The sequence below is a fragment of the Rhinatrema bivittatum genome, chromosome 3, assembly GCF_901001135.1.
Source record: "Rhinatrema bivittatum chromosome 3, aRhiBiv1.1, whole genome shotgun sequence".
NCBI classification, from domain to species: domain Eukaryota; kingdom Metazoa; phylum Chordata; class Amphibia; order Gymnophiona; family Rhinatrematidae; genus Rhinatrema; species Rhinatrema bivittatum.
The window spans coordinates 500,077,850-500,099,963 of NC_042617.1; the positions used below are offsets into that span (position 1 = coordinate 500,077,850).

General features: G+C 44.0%; 1 protein-coding gene across 1 annotated transcript; it reads right to left on the reverse strand.

Moving 5' to 3' along the window:
- Positions 1–12,039: 12,039 nt before the first annotated feature.
- On the reverse strand, positions 12,040–15,126 carry LOC115088842 (interleukin-17F-like). Its single transcript, XM_029597028.1, has 2 exons — positions 14,890–15,126; positions 12,040–12,679 (listed from the first exon to the last, which is right to left on the reverse strand). Exons 1-2 carry the CDS (start codon positions 15,120–15,122, stop codon positions 12,436–12,438), a joined length of 477 nt encoding a protein of 158 aa, XP_029452888.1. The 5' UTR covers positions 15,123–15,126; the 3' UTR covers positions 12,040–12,435.
- Between the last annotated feature and the right edge of the window lie 6,988 nt (positions 15,127–22,114).

The following is a 22,114-nucleotide window of genomic DNA, read 5'->3' on the forward strand; positions in this document are numbered from 1 at the left end:
CAGTAAGCAAGCTACTCTCATGCTTATTTGTTTACCCAGACTGTGCAATTCAGTCCTTGTTGGTTGTTATCTGAATATAAATCCTCTTATCTTCATTCTCCCCTGCCGTTGAAGCAGAGATTTACGCTGGATATGCATTGAAAGGTTTGGGGTAGTAACTGCCGCAACAAGCAAGCTACTCCCACACTTATTTGTTTACCCAGACTGTGCTACCTTGTTGGTTGTTGCCTGAATGCAAATCCTCTTTTCCACATTTCCTCTTGCCATTGAAGCATAGAGCAATGTTGGAGTCACATTAACCGTGTGAGTTTATTGAATAAGGGTATTAATCACCAGGTAGTAGCCGTCATTCCCGCAAGCCACCCCCATACCTCTTCTCTTCATTCCCATCCTCCAGGCTTTATGGATCCACAGTGTTTATCCCACACCCCTTTGAAATCCTTCACAGTTTTGATCTTCACCACTTCCTCTGGAAGGGCATCCTAGGCATCCACCACCCTCTCCCTGAAGAAATACTCCCTGATATTTGTTCTGAGTCTCCTTCCCTGGAGTTTTAAATCGTGACCCCTGGTTCTGCTGATTTTTTCCAACGGAAAAGGTTTGTAGTTGACTTTGGATCATTAAAACCTTTCAAGTATCTGAACGTCTGTATCATATCACCCATGCTCCTCCTTTCCTCCAGGGTATACATATTTAGATTCTTCAATCTCTCCTCATAAGCCATTCGATGAAGACCATCCACCTTTTTGGTTGCCCTTCTCTGGACTGCCTCCATCCTGTCTCTGTCCCTTTGGAGACAATTATAAAATTTGCTTTCTGATTTAAACTTTTGTCTCATTCAGAACATGTAAATAGTCTCTCATCAGTGTGGTTTTCCTAATAATTTGTGAGGTTTTCTTTATTAAGACAGTTTTTCCTATATTCTGTAGCTGAACATAGTCTCTTCCCTTTGTTGATTTTCTGGTGTTGCATAAGTTTTCTTTTCCTACTGAAACATTTACTACATTCAGAAAATGTAAAAGGTTTCTCCTGTGCATCGTTACTGTTGAGCCTGCATTTTTTCCTTCTAACTAAGGGTTTTGAGGAACAGCATACCTTAGTATAACCAAGAAGAAGAAAAGTGGGAGAACTAGGCTGGGATCCTAGAGATGTTCAACAAAATAGTCTCTGTAGATAACCAGGAAAAAAAAACTTATTTTTTTCTTTTTTCATTTTTTTTTCTCTGGGAACAAAACACCCCAGTTTTGCTCCCAGAACAAACAGGGTGGGAGAACTAGGCTGAGACTGTAGAGGGGTAGAACAAAAAGAAGATCCAGAAAAGAGTTGGGATGGGAGGAGAACCTTGTATTTTTGTTCTTTTTTCAAATGTTCTTTTCTGCGGACAAAGCACTCCAGCATAATCAACAAACAAACAGGGTGGAAGAACTAGGCTCATCTACAAACAGTAAACAACAAACCTCCCATGCTGGGAAATAGTAATCATGGTAGATAGGCATATTAATAGCATGATCCCTAAGGTGATATATCTGGGGTATGGCAATTAGGCAGAGCAGCAGCAACAAGATCCTTAAGGTGGTATATCATGGCATAGCAAGTAGGCAGAGAGTTGGCAGCAAGACACCTAACCTTGTACATCTGGGCCATTGCAGGTAGGCAAATAGCAATAAGACCTTTAAGGTGGTATATCAGATGCAAGGCAGGCAGACAGAGAGATAGCAGAAAGACCCTAAGGGGCGGATTTTCAGAGCCCTGCTCGCGTAAATCCGCCCAAAACCGGGCGGATTTACGCGAGCAGGGCCCTGCGCGCCGGGAAGCCTATTTTACTAGGCCTCCCGGCGCGCGCAGAGCCCCGGGACTCGCGTAAGTCCCGGGGTTCTCGGAGGGGGGCGTGTCGGGGGGCGGGCGCCGGTCGTCGCGGCGTTCCGGGGGCGTGTCGGCAGCGTTTTGGGGGCGGGTACGGGGGCGTGGCTACGGCCCGGGGCGTGGCCGCGCCCTCCGTACCCGCCCCCAGGTCGCGGCCCGGCGCGCAGCAGGCCCGCTGGCGCGCGGGGATTTACGTCTCCCTCCGGGAGGCGTAAATCCCCCGACAAAGGTAAGGGGGGGGTGTAGACAGGGCCGGGTGGGTGGGTTAGGTAGGGGAAGGGAGGGTAAGGTGAGGGGAGGGGCAAAGGAAAGTTCCCTCCGAGGCCGCTCCGATTTCGGAGCGGCCTCGGAGGGAACGGGGGGAGGCAGCGCGGCTCGGCGCGCGCAGGCTATACAAATCGATAGCCTTGCGCGCGCCGATCCGGGATTTTAGTGGATACGCGCGGCTCCGCGCGTATCTACTAAAATCCAGCGTACTTTTGCTTGAGTCTGATGCGCAAGCAAAAGTAGGCTGATCGCGCTTCTTTTAAAATCTACCCCTAAGGTTGTATATCAGAGTCATGGCAGCAAATCATGGCAGCAAGACTCCTAAGGCAGAACACAGCAGGTAGGCAGAGTGGGAGCAAGGCCTTCATGGTACTTTCAGTCATCTTGCCACTTACATGGAAATTCTGGAAACGAGTGCCACTGTCAAACATCTTCTCAGCAGCAGGGAGCCGCCGCTGCCTCCTCCTCTTCTTCGGGGCTGCAGTCCGGCCCCAGCATAGCTACTCTTTGTAACAGGAGCCGCCTCTGGCCTGCCTTCTCCTCCTCCATGCGGCTGGACGCTGCCACAGGCCTCAGCTCCACCCTCCAGCCTCTGGGGTCAATCTAGGCGCGGGCGCGCACCTCTAAGATATTCCATTTATTCTATAGGCGGCTGTATAGTAGTTCCCCTGTTGTGACAGGGGACATTGCTGCCTACCTACAGAGGGCTAATTTGCCAAAGCTGCCTGATCATCAGAGAGATGTTAAATGTTCCTGTTCAATTAGAAGAGATATGAAGGGTAATCCAACAAGCACCACTTTTGAAGACACCTGGCCCTGATGGGTACTCTGGGGAATTTTTCAAATTAATGGAAGATTATATTTTGTTATTGCACAAGGCCATTTCCCATGGACACTGAATTTAGCCTATATTGTGGTTCTACCTAAGCCTGGCCGGGATCCCCTATTGCCTGGGTCCTATTGCCCTATCTCATTATTAAATTTTGAAGTCAAATTATTGGTGAAGATTATGGCAGACAGGTTATCCTGTTGTAGGCTGGGTCTTATTGGTGACTTCCAAGTGTGGTTCGTACAAGGGAGGAATTCGGTGTTCAATGTACAAAAGGTGCTGGCCTCTATGGAAATTAATAAGCTAAGAAATTTATCATCTCGTCTTCTCAGTTATGATGCCGAGAAGGCTTTTGAGTTAATTGGCAATTCTTGTGGGAGATACTTAAAGCAGTGGGCATTGATGGCCATTTTTTGGCAGAATTACAGATGCTTTATAGCAATCCGACTGCATTTATTTTGGATAATGGGGCCCATCTGAGAGTTTTGGACTCCATTGAGGTACCCATCAGGGCTGCCCCCTTTCCCCATTACTATTCCTTCCTTCATTAGAACCTTTGTTGCTCATGATTAGAAATCTCTATGGGTAAGGGGGCTTTAAGCTTTCGGCATTTGCTGATATTTTGGTCCATATTACCAATGTCTGCACTTCTTTACCAGCCCTTATGAAAGAGTTTTGGGTCTATTGGGCGCTATTGGGATTCAAACATAACCAAATAAGACTGAAGCTTTACATATGCTAGATAATATAAAAATGCTCTATGGCTCGCGTTTTCCCTTTTGATGGGTTCCAGATTCCTTTAAATATTTAAGGATTATTTTACATAGAGACTTGTCCAGGATCCATAAAGTAAACTTTCATTCAGTGTTTTGCCATACTTCTCATCGTTTAGACTCTTGAATGGATTTACCATTGACTTTGCTGGGCTGGGTGAATCTGTACCAAATGTCGATTCTTCCCAAGTAGTTATACTTTTTCCAAACCTTACCTTGCTAGTTATCATGTGGGGAAATAACTGGAACTGAGCAGCAAATGCACCAGTTGTATGGCGCAAAGCCTGTCCTAGATTTTGCTTGATTCGGTTAATGAAGGCACAAGTACATGGTGGGTTGGGTTTAGCAAACATAAGGTATTTCAATGGAGCCTATAACCTATGACATGTGGGGGATTGGTTGATGGGGATGACTTTTTCACTCCTTTAACTATTGCGTCATCTTTGATTGCCCCTCAAGAGTTACGATATATTTTACATAGACCACATTTGACTTTGCCATCCCACCTCAACGTGTTCTTATAGCCTCTATAATAAAAGCATATCACTGATATTGCAAGCTTACCAATGTTGATTATCGTATATCTCATTTTCTACCCATCCTTGGTAATGTTGATTTTGGCTAGGGTTCTTCCTCTCACCCCTTTCGAGATTGGGCACATAGGGGGATACGTATTGTTAAAAATGTTCTTAATTAAGAGGGCTCAGTTTTGTCCTTTGATGAGCTGTGTGCCAAATTTGACATATCTCATCGCCAGGGGTTTGCATATCTTCAACTACTCCACTTTCTTAGGTTTTTGGACCTGGCAGTCTTACAAGGGGATCAGCGGAAAATTCAATTGGAATTGTTTGATGTGGATGATCCAGATCTCCACTCTATTTCTTTTTGGTACAAAATCCTAGGGAATCCCTACCGGGAGCCTGGTTTAGAGAAAGTGACATTGAATTCAAATTGGGAGTTAAATATTGATATATCAAGAGAATTTCTCCTTGTTATGCGGATAAAGTGGAACCAGATCGAAGAGCGCTTACCTCGTGTAGGAGTGTTCGTAGGAATGGAAGGAAGACAGTCCAAACTCCGGGCAGGCGGCTAAGCAGGGCAATCCGTAAGTCAGTCCAAGTTCCAGGCAGGCAGCAGAGCAGGGTAATCCGTAGGCAGTCCAAGTTCCAGGCAGGCAGCAGAGCAGGGTAATCCGTAAACAGTCCAAGGTCCGGTAATCAGGAAGCACAATAAAGTAGTCAGCAGCCAAAACCACAACTCAACAAAGTAGTGGCCGAAGCAGTGAGCGTGGGAGAAGGCTCTGCTTAAAAAGCCAATCTCCCGCGCAAACAGAGCCCCGGTCAGCGTCTGACGACACAGGGGGCGTGGCTCAACTTCGGGCGCGCGATGATAGGCTGCCGGCATCGAGGGAGGAAACCCCCAACGTCATAGGGGAAGGAACTCCTTATTGGACGCGTCTAGGCGTCGCCGTCGGGGAGGGGAACCTGAGAGCCTTTGAAAAGGCCACGCCCCGCTTGACACGGGGCCGGAGCGTCGACATCGGGGACGGAGCCCCAACGCCATCGGCAACGGTAACACTCCTTAGTTGTCGTTATGATCCTGTCCGCGGACCCCATCCCATGGACAGGCCCTCCACCTACCTCCCGGCTGGCCTGATGTGGCTGCTCTCTTTCGCGGCCTAGCCGCCAATGCTGCCACTGCTGTGGTCTCTCCCTGTGTGGCTAGAGCCGCGCTGCCAACTCTTTCTTCACGGCCCGAGTGCCATTGTCGAACATCTTCTTAGCGGCAGGGAGCCGCCGCTGCTTCCTCCTCTTCTTCGGGGCTGCAGTCCGGCCCCAGCATAGCTACTCTTTGTAACAGGAGCCGCCTCTGGCCTGCCTTCTCCTCCTCCATGCGGCTGGACGCTGCCACAGGCCTCAGCTCCACCCTCCAGCCTCTGGGGTCAATCTAGGCATGGGCGCGCACCTCTCTTCTCCTCTTAAAGGGCCAGAAGCAGGAAGCATGCTTCAGCCCACCTGCTGACGTCCCTAGGGCACTTCCTGGACCTGCCCTATAAAAAGGCCCTGCTTCAGTTCAGTTCACATCTCCCTTGGACCTTCTCTAGCTTCCAAGGAGCCCATCTTCTACTCCTGTCCAGAAGACTTCATGTTCCTGTTGTCTCCGTCCGATGTCCTGGGTCTTGTCCCTCATCAGATCTTCTTCGTGGTATGTTCCAGTTCCTGGCTTCCCTTCCTGAACCCCTGGAGTTACTCGTCTGCGTCTAGATGTCCTCTCGTCCAGATGTCCAGATGTCCATTCATCCTGATGTCCCTTGACCACTTGTCCAGATATCCAGATGCCCAGATGTCCACTCGTTCAGAGATCTAGATGTCCAGGTGTCCAGATATCCAGATACCCCAATGTCCGTGTGTCCAGAGGTACCATTCCCTTCTGTACCATTTTCCTTCATTCCTTATCTCCTTCCATGTTATCAAGGGTGCGCAGTGGGACAGGGTGGTCCATGACCAGTCCACATTGGGCTTTGTAGGGCACCCTGAGGGACTGTGCTTCCACATCTCCAAGAGTCTCGTCTCTTCCCACTTCTCCAAGAGTCTCGTCTCTCCCACATCTCCAAGTGTCTCGCCTCGTCCAAGACTCCAAGAGTCTCATCTCTACTATGTACTCTGGCTCTTTTCTCATTCCAGGATCCAGAGTCTCCTGTTCCAGTTCCTGGTCTCTTCGTTCCCAGTCCTCTGCCTCTGTCTGACTTCACTGGGGCGTGTAGCTCAGCAGGGGGCTGATCCTCTTCGTCTCAGCTCCAGTGTACTTGCTCTGCTCTTGCCTGTACTCGCTCACCTCCCTTGGGGCATGTCTTGGGGCTCCTCCCTTAGTTGCCTCATAGGCCAAGGGCTCACTCTCTCCCAGAAGCAGACGATTGTGCCTCCGTGTCCCTCCTCAGGGTCCTCAGGGCGCGTTCATAACAGTATCCGAAGGCCATGAGCTCGGTGAGCCTATGCCTGTGGTGGGCACAATTTCCTGGCCAAATATTTTACAAGTGTTGTCTGGCCTAACGTTTACCAGAGATTTTTTCTATAAATTTCCTGGATACATTTTTTAAAATTTTGTCTGGCTTAAATTTCACCAGAAATGTTTCTTAAAATTGCTGGACTTGTGTTCCCTGTTTTTTAGCAGATTTTTTTCAAAATTTCTGGTCTCTTGTTTCCTAACTTTCACCAGAAATCTTTTCTCCAATTTCCTGGACTTGTTTCCTGTTTTTTAGAATAATTTTTTCTCCAAGCTTTGAACTCATGTTCATAATTTTTAAACAAATTTTGTCTATTTCTTGGACCTATGTTTCTTGTTCTTAAGCAGGACCTTTTTCTTTAAATTCCTGGACTCTTATTTTCTGTTTCCACTCAGAATTGTGTACTAACCCGCTTGTTTCATTTCAGTATGTCTGGATTCCACAACCCGCAGAATGCGCCTGCATCCAGAATTCTTCAAGCTCAATCCAGTCCTGGAACCTCTTCGACCTGCAGGAGGCACCTGCCATGGTTCCTAGGACCATCTCCGTTCCTTCCACTGTGATGTTACTCTTCTCCCTGGGTTTGATATGACCTGCAGGAGGTGCCTGCACCCAGGTTTCCGCATCCAGTATCAAGCTTGGCCCTCTGGTCGAGTACCTCCAAGCTTCAAGGAGCTACCCTACAGCGACTCCAGGTTCATGGGGTTAAACAACCTGCAGGAGGCGCCTGCACCCTAGACCTGGTTCAGTTTCATCTTGCTCACCTCGCTCCTTGCTGATGTAGTTTCCAGCTCCAGACTTTTCTCCAATCCCTTATTTCCTTGTTTTCAACATGGGTTGTTTCCTTGGATCCTCAGCTATGATCCTGCATTGTTCTATACAAGTGGAGTTTTCCACCTCTCTCTCCATTGCAAGCTACTAAGACTATATTGGTGATTCATTGTTGTGCCATGGCGACCTGTTTGCATCCTGAGCTTGCTGACATTCTCTTCCAGTGTTCTTTTTGCAGCGTTCTGAGCAGATAGAACCTGAATTGAAGTCATGAGTTCGCTACATCCGCTCCTCTGGTGTCCATATGCTGCTTAGCTAAGGACTATAATTGCCACCTTAAGCTTGCCTCTAGCCTGCTGGAATCCTTGCTTGCTTGAGCCTTACTGTCTACCTGTGTCGGCTCCTCTGATGCAATCCTGAGAGATATTCTTCCATACTCTTATCTGGAAGATTCCAGTTCAGTGAATTAATATGCTACTTGAAGTATCGCAGTTATGTCTGTTCACTTCTAAGCTCCCCTTGAACACCTTCTTTCCACTGGGGAGTCTGCAACATTATATGTATCCCTGAGAGACAATACTCTCCTTTCATCGAATAGATGATTTCTTCTACCATGAGATTTGGAACTAGTGACTTTGAGTTTCTCTCCTTACTGCATTTGTGCCAACTTTCATCAAGGGTACATCATCCCTCTACGACAAGCCTTCCTTCTTTGGTACAATGTTCTGTGGACTTTCTTGTTTCTAAAGCTCTAGCCTCTGGCTCAGGTACCCATTCCTTGGGGGCCTGCGTGCACTCTCTCCAGAGACCTGGTCCCCTGGCCTTCCTCGCTCCTCAGGGCTACATCTACACAACACCAGAGACTGCCTATACTTCCCCGCTCCTCGGGGCAGTGTCTATGTTTTACTTGAACTATGTTCTTCTCATAATTCCCTGTATCTTGTCAAGTCGTCAATATGTTGCTTCATCTTCTCTTCAAATTCCTCACAAGCATCAAAGATCAGTTTTTGTATCCCCAGTTCCCCACCTGGCACTGGAGTTATGCCAACCGCCATCAGCCATTGAACAGACTTTGGGGGGCCTTCAGGGCGGGGTACTGTTAGAATCCTGTCCGCGGACCCCCATCCCGTGGACAGGCACTCCATCTACCTCCCGGCCGGCCCAACGCGGCCACTCTCTTTCGCGGCCTAGCCACCACTGCTGCCGCTGCCTCTCCCTGTGCAGCTAGAGCCATGCCGCCAACTCCTTCTTCGTGGCCTGAGTGCCGCTGTTTAACATCTTCTCAGTGGCAGGGAGCCGCCGCTGCCTCCTCCTCTTCTTCGGGGCTGCAGTCCAGCCCCAGCGTAGCTCCTCTTCATGGCAGGAGCTGCCTCTGGCCTGCCTTCTCCTCCTCCATGCGGCTGGACACTGCCGCAGGCCTCAGCTCCGTTCTCCAGCCTCCGGGGTCCCTCTAGGTGCAGGTGCACACCTCTCTTCTCCTCTTAAAGGGCCAGAAGCAGGAAGCACCCTTTGGCCCCCCCCTGCTGACACCCCTAGGGCCCTATAAAAAGGCTCTGCTTCAGTTCCTCAGGGCCTTCGGATTGGTTCACATCTCCCTTGGACCTTCTCCAGCTTCCAAGTAGCCCATCTTCTGCTCCTGCCCAGATGACTTCATATTCCTTGCCGTCCACGGGACTCGTCTTCAGTCATCCTTCGTGGGAGTAAATCCTTCGTGGGAGTAAAATCCTTCGTGGGAGTAAAAACTAACCAACTTTAGGACTTCATAGTTCTCTCCTACTCATAGTCCTCCCCTACTCAATTTTTCCCTGTTCTTCACCCATGTTATACAGACCAAATTTCTCTGTTTTGTTTCACCCAAATTTCTCTGTTTTGCTTCACCCAACATTTTGTATCCCTTAATTTGTTATCCCAGAGTATTTCCCTGTTCATTGTTTTGTTACCCAGGTTATCCAAGTTATTTCTACCCTGTTCATTGTAAAGCAAGACTCTGTCTCTGTTAATGTCGCTAGTTGTAATGTAAACCGAAGTGATAATTAATCTTGTTAATTGAACCTCGGTATATAAAAGTTTTAAATAAATAAATAAATAAATCTGTCTCATTCGGTATCCGTCTTTGGGTGACTGGAGTCTCCTTCCAGCTGGACTTCTCCCAAGCGCTTTCCGGATCCTCTTCTCTATCCTGCATATGTCCCGCTCTCTGCGTGGTCCATGACCAGCCTTCCAGGTTGTGTAGGGCGTGCAGTGGGACAGGGTAGTCCGTGATCAGTCCACATTTGGCTGTGTAGGGTGCCCTGAGGGACAGTGTTTCCACATCTCCAAGAGTCTCGTCTCATCCAAGTCTCCAAGAGCCTCGTCTCGTCAAGTCTCCAAGAGCCTCGTCTCATCCAAGTCTCCAAGAGCCTCGTCTCATCAAAGCCTCCAAGAGCCTCGTCTCATCCAAATCTCCAAGAGTCTCGTCTCTTCTATCTACTCTGGCTCTATCTCCTATTCCAGATCTCTTCGTTCCCAGCCCTCTGCCTCTGACTTCACTGGGGCGTGTAGCTCAGCAGGGGGCTGATCCTCTTCATCTCAGCTCCAGTGTACTTGCTCTGCTCTTGCCTGCACTCGCTCACCTCCCTTGGGGCATGTCTTGGGGCTCTTCCCTGAGTTGCCTCATGGGCCAAGGGCTCACTCTCTCCCAGGAGCAGATGATCGCGCCTCCGTGTTCCTCCTCAGGGCTTGTTCATAACAGTTGTCTTTCCCGAACCTGTATTCTCACTATCAATGTCCCATTGAGGGATAACCAGTTCAAAATTTTTATTACGGGCATTTTATTCTCAATCTCAGGCATTTAAATGTCATTTAGCACCCTCTGCCTTATGTTTTAAATGCCAATGTGCGATCGGGACATTGGGGCATAGTTTTTGGGATTGCATCTATATCCAGTCTTATTGGAGAGATGTGCGGAAGCTGTTGTGTGCGTAACCCTTTAAAACCCCTCCTGCATGCGCCAAGCCTATTTTGCATAGGCTCGTTGATGCGCCCAAGCCCCGGGACGCACGTATGTCCCAGGGCTTGAAAAAATGAGCAGGGCGTGGGTGGTCTGGGACAGGGCAGGGCGTGGCCAGAGGCCTCTGAAGGCCTGCTAGGCCGGGGAATCACTCGCTGGCACTCAGCCGGCGCGTGCAACCTACACCTGCCTGGAGGCAGGCACAACTTAAATAATAAAGGTACGGGGGATTTAGGTAGGGCTGGGGGGCGCGAAAGGAAAGTTCCCTCTGAGGCCGCTCCGATTTCAGAGCAGCCTCGGAGGGAACAGGGAAAGCCATCGGGGCTCCCCTAAGGCTTGGAGCATGCAAGGTGCACAAGTGTGCACCCCCTTGCACGCGCTGACCCCGGATTTTATAACATGCGCGCAGCTGTGTGCACATGTTATATAATCGGGTGTAGATTTCTGCGCGCCGGGTTGCGCGCACAAATCTACACCCGTGCGTAGGTTAGAAAATCTGGTCCAAAGTGTTTTTATTTGATAATTTACATTCCTATACCTTTTCTATAGGATACACAAAACTGTGGTGCTGGAAAGTGCTTTCACTAGCTAAAAAATGCATAATGCAAAAATGGATGATTAGTGATCCTCCTACTTTAGGACAATTGAAAGTAGTAATTTTTCAAAATTGCCAGCTGAAGAAATATGTTGAGCAAATGGAGTTACACAAGAAACATAAATCCTTTTTAAAAATTTGGGATTTATATTTGCAATACCTATCTCCATGAGCACGAAGTTTAATATTGAATGATTTCACTTCATAAGCCAATTGGATGTTGTCTGTCCATTATGTGGACTGGTGAATATTTATTTTCTTTATCTTCCTAATTGACGAAGGAAGTGGGTTTGGGGGAGGGGATAAGGAGGGCATGGGATAGGGGTCTCATTTGCTTGTGTTGTTATACAATTGTCTTCAGGGTGTTGCAGAGTACACGCGCCCTGGCTATTGTTTGTACTATTGCTCAAATTCCTAATAAACAGAATTAAATATAAGGTGTCCATCATCAGCAAAGATGATCTGTTGAAGACAAGCCTAGGGAGTTGGATGTTGTCTGCGTATGCTCATGAAATCAATAAATAAGAAAATAAACTTTTCTATGTCCTTTTTCTAATGCTTAATAGAAAAATTACCATACCAGATGACTCCGTGCCATCAGGAGCAGGCTGAGCCAGTTATGATTTTGTCAAACTGCAACTAATCATTTCTTGCAGAACATAAACTTCAGATGCACTGCTGCAGGGCAGGTAAAACCAGGACCAACTCACTCATCCCCTTGATTTAGAGCTATCAGTAACAGTTATTGAAACATTTTTTTATGTTTCAACCAGCTTGTGAAACAATGGCATTGAGAAAAAAAAAAAAGAAATTACTTGAAATTACTTTTTTCTGAATCTTTTATTTACCCAATACATTTAAATAAATATTAATAAATACATTGATCTTATTTTTCTAATAGTGATAACTATTATTTTATACATAAATATTCTTTGATATTCTCTTTTCTTAAATGTTTGCAACTTAAACATTGCTACATACATTCTTGCACCGTATAAGTGCTTTTCTTATCTGAATTTCAGAAGTGTTTACGCCTAAAAGAATAATACATGATTGAAAAAAATATACAAATGTAGAATGTTACAAATATAATAACAATAAGAATTCAGACTGCAAAAACAATATATTTCCCAAATATGAATAGGCTTCTGTAAACCAGTGCAAAATAACAGCATAGAAGATAAATGTGATACAACTTAGAAGTGATGACCATTTCTATTTGCCATGTGTACCACTGAAGTATGGTCCAGTAACATAGTCCATGTCTCTTTAATAAAGAAGTGTTTTAAAGCTGCATTTTATTACTGTAACCATTATTACTATAACCCAGGCTTCTGGATCTCTTTACTGTTGCTCAATATAATGAACGATAGACTTCACGCAGGTACAGCCCACGGTGATCATCTTCTTCTCCAGTCTGTAGATCTGGTTGCAGCCCACCATCTCCCGTCGCAAGACAATAATTTCTTGTCTGATAGGAACAGAATTCAGGTTGATGTCCTCCTGCCCCTCAGAATTCACACATCCATAATGCCGGCACTTGGCTTCAGCAATCTTACTGGGGACCCTGTTGGGATCTGTATCATAGCTGGGAGAGGGGAGAGGGAAGACAGAAGAAATCATGTTATTTTATTTGGTCAAAGCATGAAACCTAGTGTGGTAGTGTATTGCATTTAAAACATTTTCAATGTCAAGTTTGAATCATCAAAATGTAAACTCACTGAGCTGTATTTTCAGGAAATAAATAAAACAAGTGCTTGAGCGCTCAGGTGAACTGCAGACTTTGTCAAGGACCTTTGCAGACTTGTTTGGAAACTAATGGCCTCATTTATTAAGTATTTTTCCCATGGACACAGAATGGGAGAAAAGTCTTAGTAAATCAGGCCCTGTGTCTTTTTATTAGGATTTGTAACTGTATACAATTAGACAGAAAAAAAAATATGAAAAAATAAGTACAATGGGGCCAAGATAAGTGCATTTCTTCCAATGGCTCAAGCATTTGCTTTGATCTGCTTGGAAAATAGATCCCAAATTGTGCACGTGCATTTTATATCATGTACACATCTAATTTCCATATTCATGTTATGAGGAATGCATGTAATTATGAAGATCCAAAATAAACTCTATAAAATATATGACTTATGAAATCTCTGATGATTGCTAGCTAATTATAATCAAAATCTACACTGCAGTGCTGTAACTAGGGCAGCCACATTTTGCTTTCGGTTACCACAGGATTACAGAGTGAAACTTGTTAATTATTTGTTGTTGGAATGTAAACTGAAGAAACCAAGCCTAGCACATTTTTTTATTTTGCTGGAAAGGACAATGGTCTGCTAGTAAGATATCGTACAGAATGCTATCAGTTCATTGCTTCTACAATTGTCATTCAGCAATATGGTATTCTGAGGCTGCACACTCTAGAACTGATAGTATTTGAGTAAATAATTTGCATTTTCTGAAAATCTGACTTCAGTAAACCAACTAGGCACTCAATGCCCACTCCAACAAGCAAGGAGTTATCACAACTTACTATGTGTGAACAGTAGTGAAATATTCTATTCACTCAGTATTCTTGATGTGAGTGGAATGTTTCTCTAATAATTTCTGAAGTGTGAGGCAAGAAAGTCCTATGGAGCAGCTCTTTGGGGTTTGGTTTTTTTTTTGTTACCATATAACGGGCATGATTTAGTCAGCTTTTTCTCCAAAGATAGAGAAGTCCTGATTTTCAAAATTATTTGCATGCATAAAACCCATAAACTATCAAAACCCAGCAAACTTAATCCTCTCACTTCAAAAAGAGAGAATGCATATCTTATTACATCCCAAGTAACCACAAATCAATATGTATTGCAAAAGAAAGAAGATTTTAAAAAAAAAAGACATTTTTCAGCTGAAATGTCATATTATCTGGCTGAATGTTCTCTGATCACTGCCAGAATAGCATTTTTTAAGGGGACTATACTATAGAAATCTGACTATTCTGACCACTGGATTCAACAGGAAATTGTCCACTAGTTTAAGGGAAATGCCATTTTACTTAAATATATCATTTATCACGATATAAAGACCAGTTCAATTTCTATCTTATTTCTCATTATAATATAAAAACTGCAGTTTGATATCTAAACATGATACGTCAATACAGCATGCAGCATACTGTGGTAATGATGAGTGTACTATATTGTTCATTATAAACTGACTTTTTTGCTAACAGGAATTATTTTTATAAATAGGCTTACGTATAGAACTGTGCTATGATGCTAATGGCAGCATAATTTTCTGACTATTTATTTTATTTATTTATTTAAAATTTTTATATACCGACGTTCATCAGGGATATCACATCGGTTTACAGTGTAACTGAAATTGGCGCCTGGGAAGGCGTTTTACATCGAACCGATACAACGAAGTAACATATAAACAAATGAGGATGCGATTTACATCAAACAGATATAACGAATTAACATATGAACAAATGAGGGGGGGAGAAAAGGGCGGGAGATAATCAAACAAAAAAAAAAAAAAGGGCTGGAGATAATCAAACAAAACTATGATGATACTGCTGAAGTTTGAGAGTAAATCAATAGATTCACTAAAATAACATCTCCCAGTAACGAACATTATTACATGAGAACTTTTCTATTGAGATTTTTTCATGGATCGGTTATTTCAGAACGGATAGGTTCTGCATATAAAGGTAAGTAACAATAGTCCCTGGAAATGACAGATATCACTGATTTGTGTACTGGTAAAGATGCCATACTGGGAAAGCATTAAGACATTAGGCAACCATACCTGTAATCCCAGGGAGAAAGGGAGCGGTTCTTGACATCATGCCCCATTGAGTGAGCCTGGCTTTTGGTGATAATGCTGATATCGACCTTGATGTGCTGAGCAAGTTTGGTGCTTGCCCTGGCTGTGCAATTACTAATTGCTCTTAAGGCGGAGTCTTCCTTCTTGTTGGATGGTAACACGTTCCCCTGGACGAAACTCTTTAGAGCAAACGTTAGGAGAAGCATTAGCAGCATTGATTGGACCTAATGGAGAAGCACATGTCAGCATTAGTGATTTTCTTAAGGTTTATAGCTCAAGACCAAATGAAAAAAGCAAGATACCTGGCTTTACACAATGCCTCTTAGCCAAGTGACACATTAAATATGGCAGCATTAGAAAGAGATGAACAGCAGAACAAATTGTCAAAGAATCCGTTTTAGTGCCTTGTTGTGGTTTAACATCTGATTCCATGGAAGGAGTAAAGCCCAAAACAGCCATTTTTTTTTCTACAAATACATTTTAGTATTATGTTGATTAGCCTTGCTAAAGTAAGAAAATCCACAGAAAATGTTCATTGATGCATTAAATAATGAAGTACACTATATATAAGGAAATAGAAGGATAGATAGAACAATAGATTTAATAATAAGGGATTCATTGCTCACACAATAAAATATCATGTGTTAAACAACATTTTTGACAGTCAATAAGTTAAAGCCAGATCTCACCATTGTTGAGGTCGTTGTGAAAGCCATTGTAACCTTTCCTGCTTTCTCTTCTGTCACAGTATCTGTTCTTGCAAGTGTTGTAAGCTGTATATGTCTAAACCTCAAGTGAGGGTCTTTTTATAAGGGCTTCAGTGCTTTCTAGAGTTTCCAGGAGGGGTGAAGTCACTTCAAAAAGTTGGAAAATGTGTGTGGTAATGTGGTAGTGTCATTTCCTTCATGAATCTGCATGATCATCCTTTTATGGCTGTTACTATTTCATTTTTTTTATCTACTCAAAAATCAGACTATGCTAACTGTTGGTTTGGTTAGCAGGTAGGTTAGCCTTTATTTATTTACAAGTTTTTTTATACCGAGGTATAGCTAGCAGCCTTCACTCCGGTTTACAATTATAACAATTTATTACAATTAACACAGAATGGAGAAACTTAGGAAACATTAAACTAAACTTGATACAAGCAAAAAGTTTCAGATGCTAATAATAGGGTATATCTGTAATCTAACCATGTAATTTATAACTTGAAAAACGTTCTGTGTCATAGTCTTAGTCGTTCCATTGCATATCCGATAAAGGTTATACATGGGGTCTGTTATGTTATGTTATGAGAGATTAACCAATACCATCTTTGAATGTTTGGCTAAATATCCATGTTTTGAGCTCTTTTTTAAATGACTTAATGTTGGTTTGTGAGCTCAAGTGCTCTGGTAGTGAGTTCCATAATTTTGGACCGGCGATGGACATGGCTCTGTTCCTTGTGGTGGATAGCTTGGCTAGTGGGAGTGATGGTATTTCTAGCTGTAATTTTCTGGCTGTTCTAGTTGTATGTTGTGATCTGTGAATATGTATGACATTGTCAAGGGCTGTGCTATCTGTTTTGTAAATTGCGTTGTGTAGGACTGTAAGTAATTTGAATTCAATTCTTTTATCAACTGGAAGCCAGTGTAGGCTGTTGAGTACGGGCGTGATGTGTTCTGATTTCTTTTTTCTGGTTAGTACTCTTGCTGCTGCATTCTATAGTAGTTGAAGTGGCTTTAAGGTCACTTTGGGTAGACCTATCAAGAGAGAGTTGCAGTAGTCAAGGCTGGTGAAGATGAGAGATTGTAAGACTGTTCTGAAAGCTTGGTGGTGAAGCATCAGTTTAAGGTGTTTAAGTATTTGGAGTTTGTGGAAACCTTCCTTTGTTTTTGTTGAGATGTGGTTTTTGTAGGTTAATTCACTGTCAATCCATATTCTGAGGTCTTTTGTGTTGTCATTAAGTTGTATGTGGATGTTATCTATTTGGAGGGATGAGTTGGTTTTGGGTCCAGAGTTTTTTCTTTCGATTACGATGCATTCAGTTTTGCTCATGTTAAGACATAATTTTAGGTGGTTTAGCATATTTTTGATCGAACCAAGGTGAGAGGCAGCTATTAACAGTGCATCTTCAGTGGTGGATGTAATTGGAATGAGGAGTTGTATGTCGTCAGCATACATGTAGTAAGTGAAGCCTAGGCTTGATAGGAGTTGGCATAGGGGAAGTAGATAGATGTTAAAGAGTGTGGCCAAAAGAGCAGACCCTTGTGGTACTCCTGTTTCCAGGGGGGATTGCTTCTGATGCTTTGTTGTTGATGGAGACTTTGAAATATCTGTCTTTTAGATAAGAAGTGAACCAGTCAAGAGTTTTGCCTGATAGCCCTATGTTAGCTAGACTGGATATTAGCTTTTTGTGATCAACTGTGTCAAATGCTGCGGAAAGGTCGAGAAGGATGAGTATGTGACCTATTTTGTTATCAAATCCTCTTAGTATGTTGTTGGATAGGTTGAGCAGAAGGGTTTCCGTGCTGAGGTTTTTCCTGAAGCCGTGTTGGGTGGGATGTAGTACTTTGTAGTTCTCGAGGTGTTCATTGAGTTGTTTTAGGACTGCTTTCTCGGTCATTTTCGCAAGTAGGGGTAGGTTTGATATTGGCGATAGTTGTTCAGGTCATCTGGGTTCAGGTTCTTTCTTTTCAGGATTGGTCTGATTATTGCTGTTTTTAACTTTACTGGTAGCTCCCCTTCTTCGAAAGATTTGTTGATTGCTGCTACTGTTGGGGCTATGGAATGAGCAATTTCCTTTAGCTCTCATGTGGGGATGGTGTCTTGGTCATGGCGAGCTGGGTTTATTTTCCTTAGCATTTTTTCTGCTTCCATGGAGGATATCGGTTCGAAGTTAAACCATGTTGCTGTATTTGCTGTGGATATTCGGTTTTCTTCAATCGAGGAGTTATTGAAGGCATCTGTTATTTTGGTTATTTTGTTCTTGAAGAACATAGCTAAGTCTTGGCTTAAATTTTTTGATTCGGTTGGGTTGGAGTAGGTGTTTTCAGAAATGAGGTTGTTTACTATGTTGTAAAGGGATTTGGCATTATTGGAGGAGTACTTGATCTTTTGACTGTAGTAGCCATGCTTAGTGTTCAGAATCATTTTTTTATAAGCGGCTAGATTCGTGCAATATCTCTGCAGAGTCATGGGACACTTGTTTTTTTGCCATTCTTTTTCACATTTCCTAAGGTTGGATTTCATGTTTTTTAGTTGAGAGGTGAACCATGGCTTCTGCAGTTCTCTGTGATTTTTTAGCTTTTTTAATTTCTCAGGGTTTATAGTATTAGCGGTGTCTTCTGTAATTTGGAACCAGGAATTGATAGCATTGTTTATAGTTGAGAGGTCCAGATTTGCCAGTTGTTTTCCAAGTTCTTAGCTTATCTTTTTTATTATTTGTGTGGCATATACAGTATGCACTTTCAGAACTGTGAACCTATAGATAGGTGTTAAGAAATACAAACAGGCACATAACTATTTTCAAACACAAAAAAAGAGCTAAAACCATCATCATAGCACTGCAAATGAGATTAAGGGGTAGATTTTATAAATGTACGCGCGGGCGTACTTTTGTTCATGCACCAGGCGCACGACCACGCCCCCAGGCTGGCACCACGCCCCTGGGCCCGCCCCTGAAACGCCACATCACTCGTGGCACGCCCCCGACACGCCCCTCCATACAAGCCCCGGGACTTACGCACGTCCCGGGGCTTGCGCGCACCGCCGAGCCTATGCAAAATAGGCTTGGCGCGCGCAGGGGGGGGTTTGGGCTAGGTTTTCAGGGGGTATGCGCGTACCCCTTTGAAAATCTACCCCTAAGTGTTCACATACAAGATCATTGTGCTGAGGAGGTAATGACAGTCCCCCTGGTCATTGTCTAGTCTAGTGTATGCTTATGTTATGCAGTTTTTCTGTTTTTTAGTTTGCTTAGTCTGGAGGGAGAGAAGATATTCCTAAATTTCTTAAAAGAAAAAGAAAGGATCCAATGCAAAAGATTATGTTGGATCACAGCAGCCAAATCACAAATGCCACTATCAGAATCAAATCATTACTGTCACTGAATTCATAAAGGACATTGATTCAATATTAAGACACAGCCCAACACATTTTCAGACTGCCAAGTCAGACTGCCAAATCAGGTTTAATTCCATCTACATTAATTCCCCATCCCACTGTTAATCTATGTATTACTACAACTTATTTCTATAGTGCTCCTAGACATATGCAGCGCTGTACAGAGACATATAAGAGACAGTCCCTTCTCTGAAGAGCTTATAATCTAGTCAAGACAGACAAGCCAGGGCAGATATGAGACTTTATTTATTTATTGGAAACATTTTTATACTACCTATCAAAATTTCTAAGTGGTTTACAGGTATACATCCATAACTTGGTACAAAAAAATCTAACATCTTTAAAATCCTCAATAAATTAGAGTTTGATTTAGTATTGAAAATGGAAAACCAAAACTGATTTGGTCAGGAGAACCAGGGGATAAGATTTAAAAGCAGCCTCAGAAAGGTAGGATTTTAGGCTGGATTTAAACAAGGCCAAGGAGGGAGTATGACACATCAACTCAGGAAGTCTTTTCCAGGCATTTGGTGCAGCAAGGTGGAAGGTGCAGTCAGAAGTTAGCAGTGGAGAAGGACATAAGTAACAATACATTTACACTTTTATCTATGAGTGACTTGCCTAATGAGCGGAGTTCACAAGGAGAGGTGTAGGAAGAGATAAGGAGGAGAAGCAATGAGGAGCTGCAGAATGAATACACTTGTAGATAAGTAACAGAAACTTGACCTATAAGCAGGAACAGATAGGGAGCTAATGTTGTGATTTTGGAAGAGAGGTTATATAAGTGTAGTGACTTTACTAGCAGATACCCATTGAAATTTCAGAGGAAGCTATGTAAGATGGGAGATGCTTAGCACTCTTTCTCCTTAGGCTGATCCCAGCATTCTCTTGCCCCATCCCCAACCCAACCCGAGCACTCTCTTCCTTGCTCCCCATCTGATTGCAGCACACTCCAACCCAACCCTAGCAGTCTCTTACCACACTCCAGCCAGACCCCCAGCCCTGCACTCTATTCCTTCTTTCACCAGTCTAACCCCAGAATTCTTGTCCCTCTCTCCAGCACAGTCCCAGTACACTGCAGCCTCCTTCCCCTACTCACATAACTCCACAGAAGGTATTGACTCAGACCTGCCAACTGGACATACATTTTAATCTGTTATTTTGTAGTCGACAGGGCTGCAGTGGTGAGCAGTGTCTATGTGGATAGATTGTGGGTTGTGCATAGGGAAAGGAATGGGATTGTGATTGTGTGTGTGTGTGTGTGTGTGTGTGCGCGCGCTTACATATGAGTAAGTAGGTACAATTTGTATCTTCTCATGAATTTGAGTGAATGTGTGAACAAGTGAATGTGTCTGTCTATATGAATGAGTTGGTATGTGGGCTTCATGTGTATGCAAGCGAGCAGGGAGAGTGGCTGTGTATGGATGAATGGGTGCAAGAGTAATGGTGTGTGTAGCTGGGTGGGTTGTGGGTTCTCTCTATTGGTGACTGTGTGTGTGTGTGTGGGTAGGTGGGGTATGGGCTTTTTGTAGTAAGTGGGTGTGTAGATGTGGTCTGGGCTCTGTGTGCAAGTGAGTGTATGTATGTGAAAGAGAGAATGGGTGGGGTGTTAGTGCTTAGTGTATGTGTGAGTGGGTAGAGTGTGGCTATTAGATGTGTCAATGAGTGGATGGACTCTGTGTGTGTCAGTGAGTGGGTGAGGATGTCAAATCTATGTGTGCATGGGTGGGGTATGAGCTTTGTGTGTGTGAGTGGATGGGGTGTAGGTTGTGGGCTCTGTTTATCTTTATCTTTATTAAAATTTGTGAATAACTTAACATGAATCTAAGCAATATTAAAAAACAAAAATCATAAACATTTTGAAATGCACAGAATAAAAACCACAAAGTACATAAATCTCTGCATCAAAACTTACATGCTGCTCTGGTCTGTTTGTGTCAGTGAGTGAGTAGGGTGTGAGTGAGTGAAAGCTGTGAAAAGGCTCCATGTCCCCATGATCTGTGGCTCCCCTGTCCTCTCTGTCTCTCCTTCCTCACCTCTCCAATCCCTCATCTAACCCTTTCCTACCCCTCCTCCTCCTTCCCTTCCTGTCTCTCCCCTTCACATCCCCAAATCTAGATGAACCTCTGCCATTGCTGTGGGCCTGCACTTGCCACATGCTCAGTGTCTGCTATGTTGCCTCCTGTTCGGCTCATGGGACCTGGTCTCATATCACATCCATCTACCACTGTTGCCTCTTCTTGGGCTGGCAGGGCCCCTAGCCTCCCCACTGGCTGTGCCACTGACCTCTACTGTATCTCAGTCTCATTGAACACTCTTACCACCCGTTTGATTGTATTGGACAGTGGATCTTGGTCTCCCTGCTTCCCGTCACTGCCATCCACTTGAATCTTTGGTCAGTAGGGTCTGGTCTCCCTGACCACACTGCTGAATGCCACAGGAACATGCTTCAAACCCTCCGCCAACACACACACACATGCCTTGAGGCGCACATATGTAAATTCTGGACTACACACATAGTCTGATGTCTACACCTGTACATTCCTCAGCACTCTGCCAGCCACTGAGTTTACATGCGTAGTCTCTGAGTTATATGCATAACTCAGCATATATGTGCACAACTCAGAGACTACACGCACGTGCTCCTAAGTGACTGGTAGGGCGCATGTACACTGTTGCACACTCGCACATCTTTCTATTTGCAAACAGATACCTGATCTTCCCCAAGCATATTTTATAAATAGATTTTAACACAATGAAATAATATGACAATGACATTAAATCCATACTGCAGAGCACTTCACTGGCTCTACAAGCAGTCACTGCCCTGATACTACTGAGACTATGTTGATTTTCTGTTGTTCTAGAAGGGAAGGGAGAGATAATTCAGCTTAGATTTGAAACACCACTGAGCAAAGATGCTGCCTTCTTAGTTGATACAGCTCAGAACTGGCCTACCTAATTAGACTATCATTTCCTGGCTCATTATGGGACATTTCGTTTTAACAATTTTAATGAAGTAGAAAGCCCATATAGGGCAATGTGTAAGGATCATGCTGTCATTCTGGAGCCTGAAATGGAAGAAGAAGGGTCAAAGCTGTGAATGTAGAGA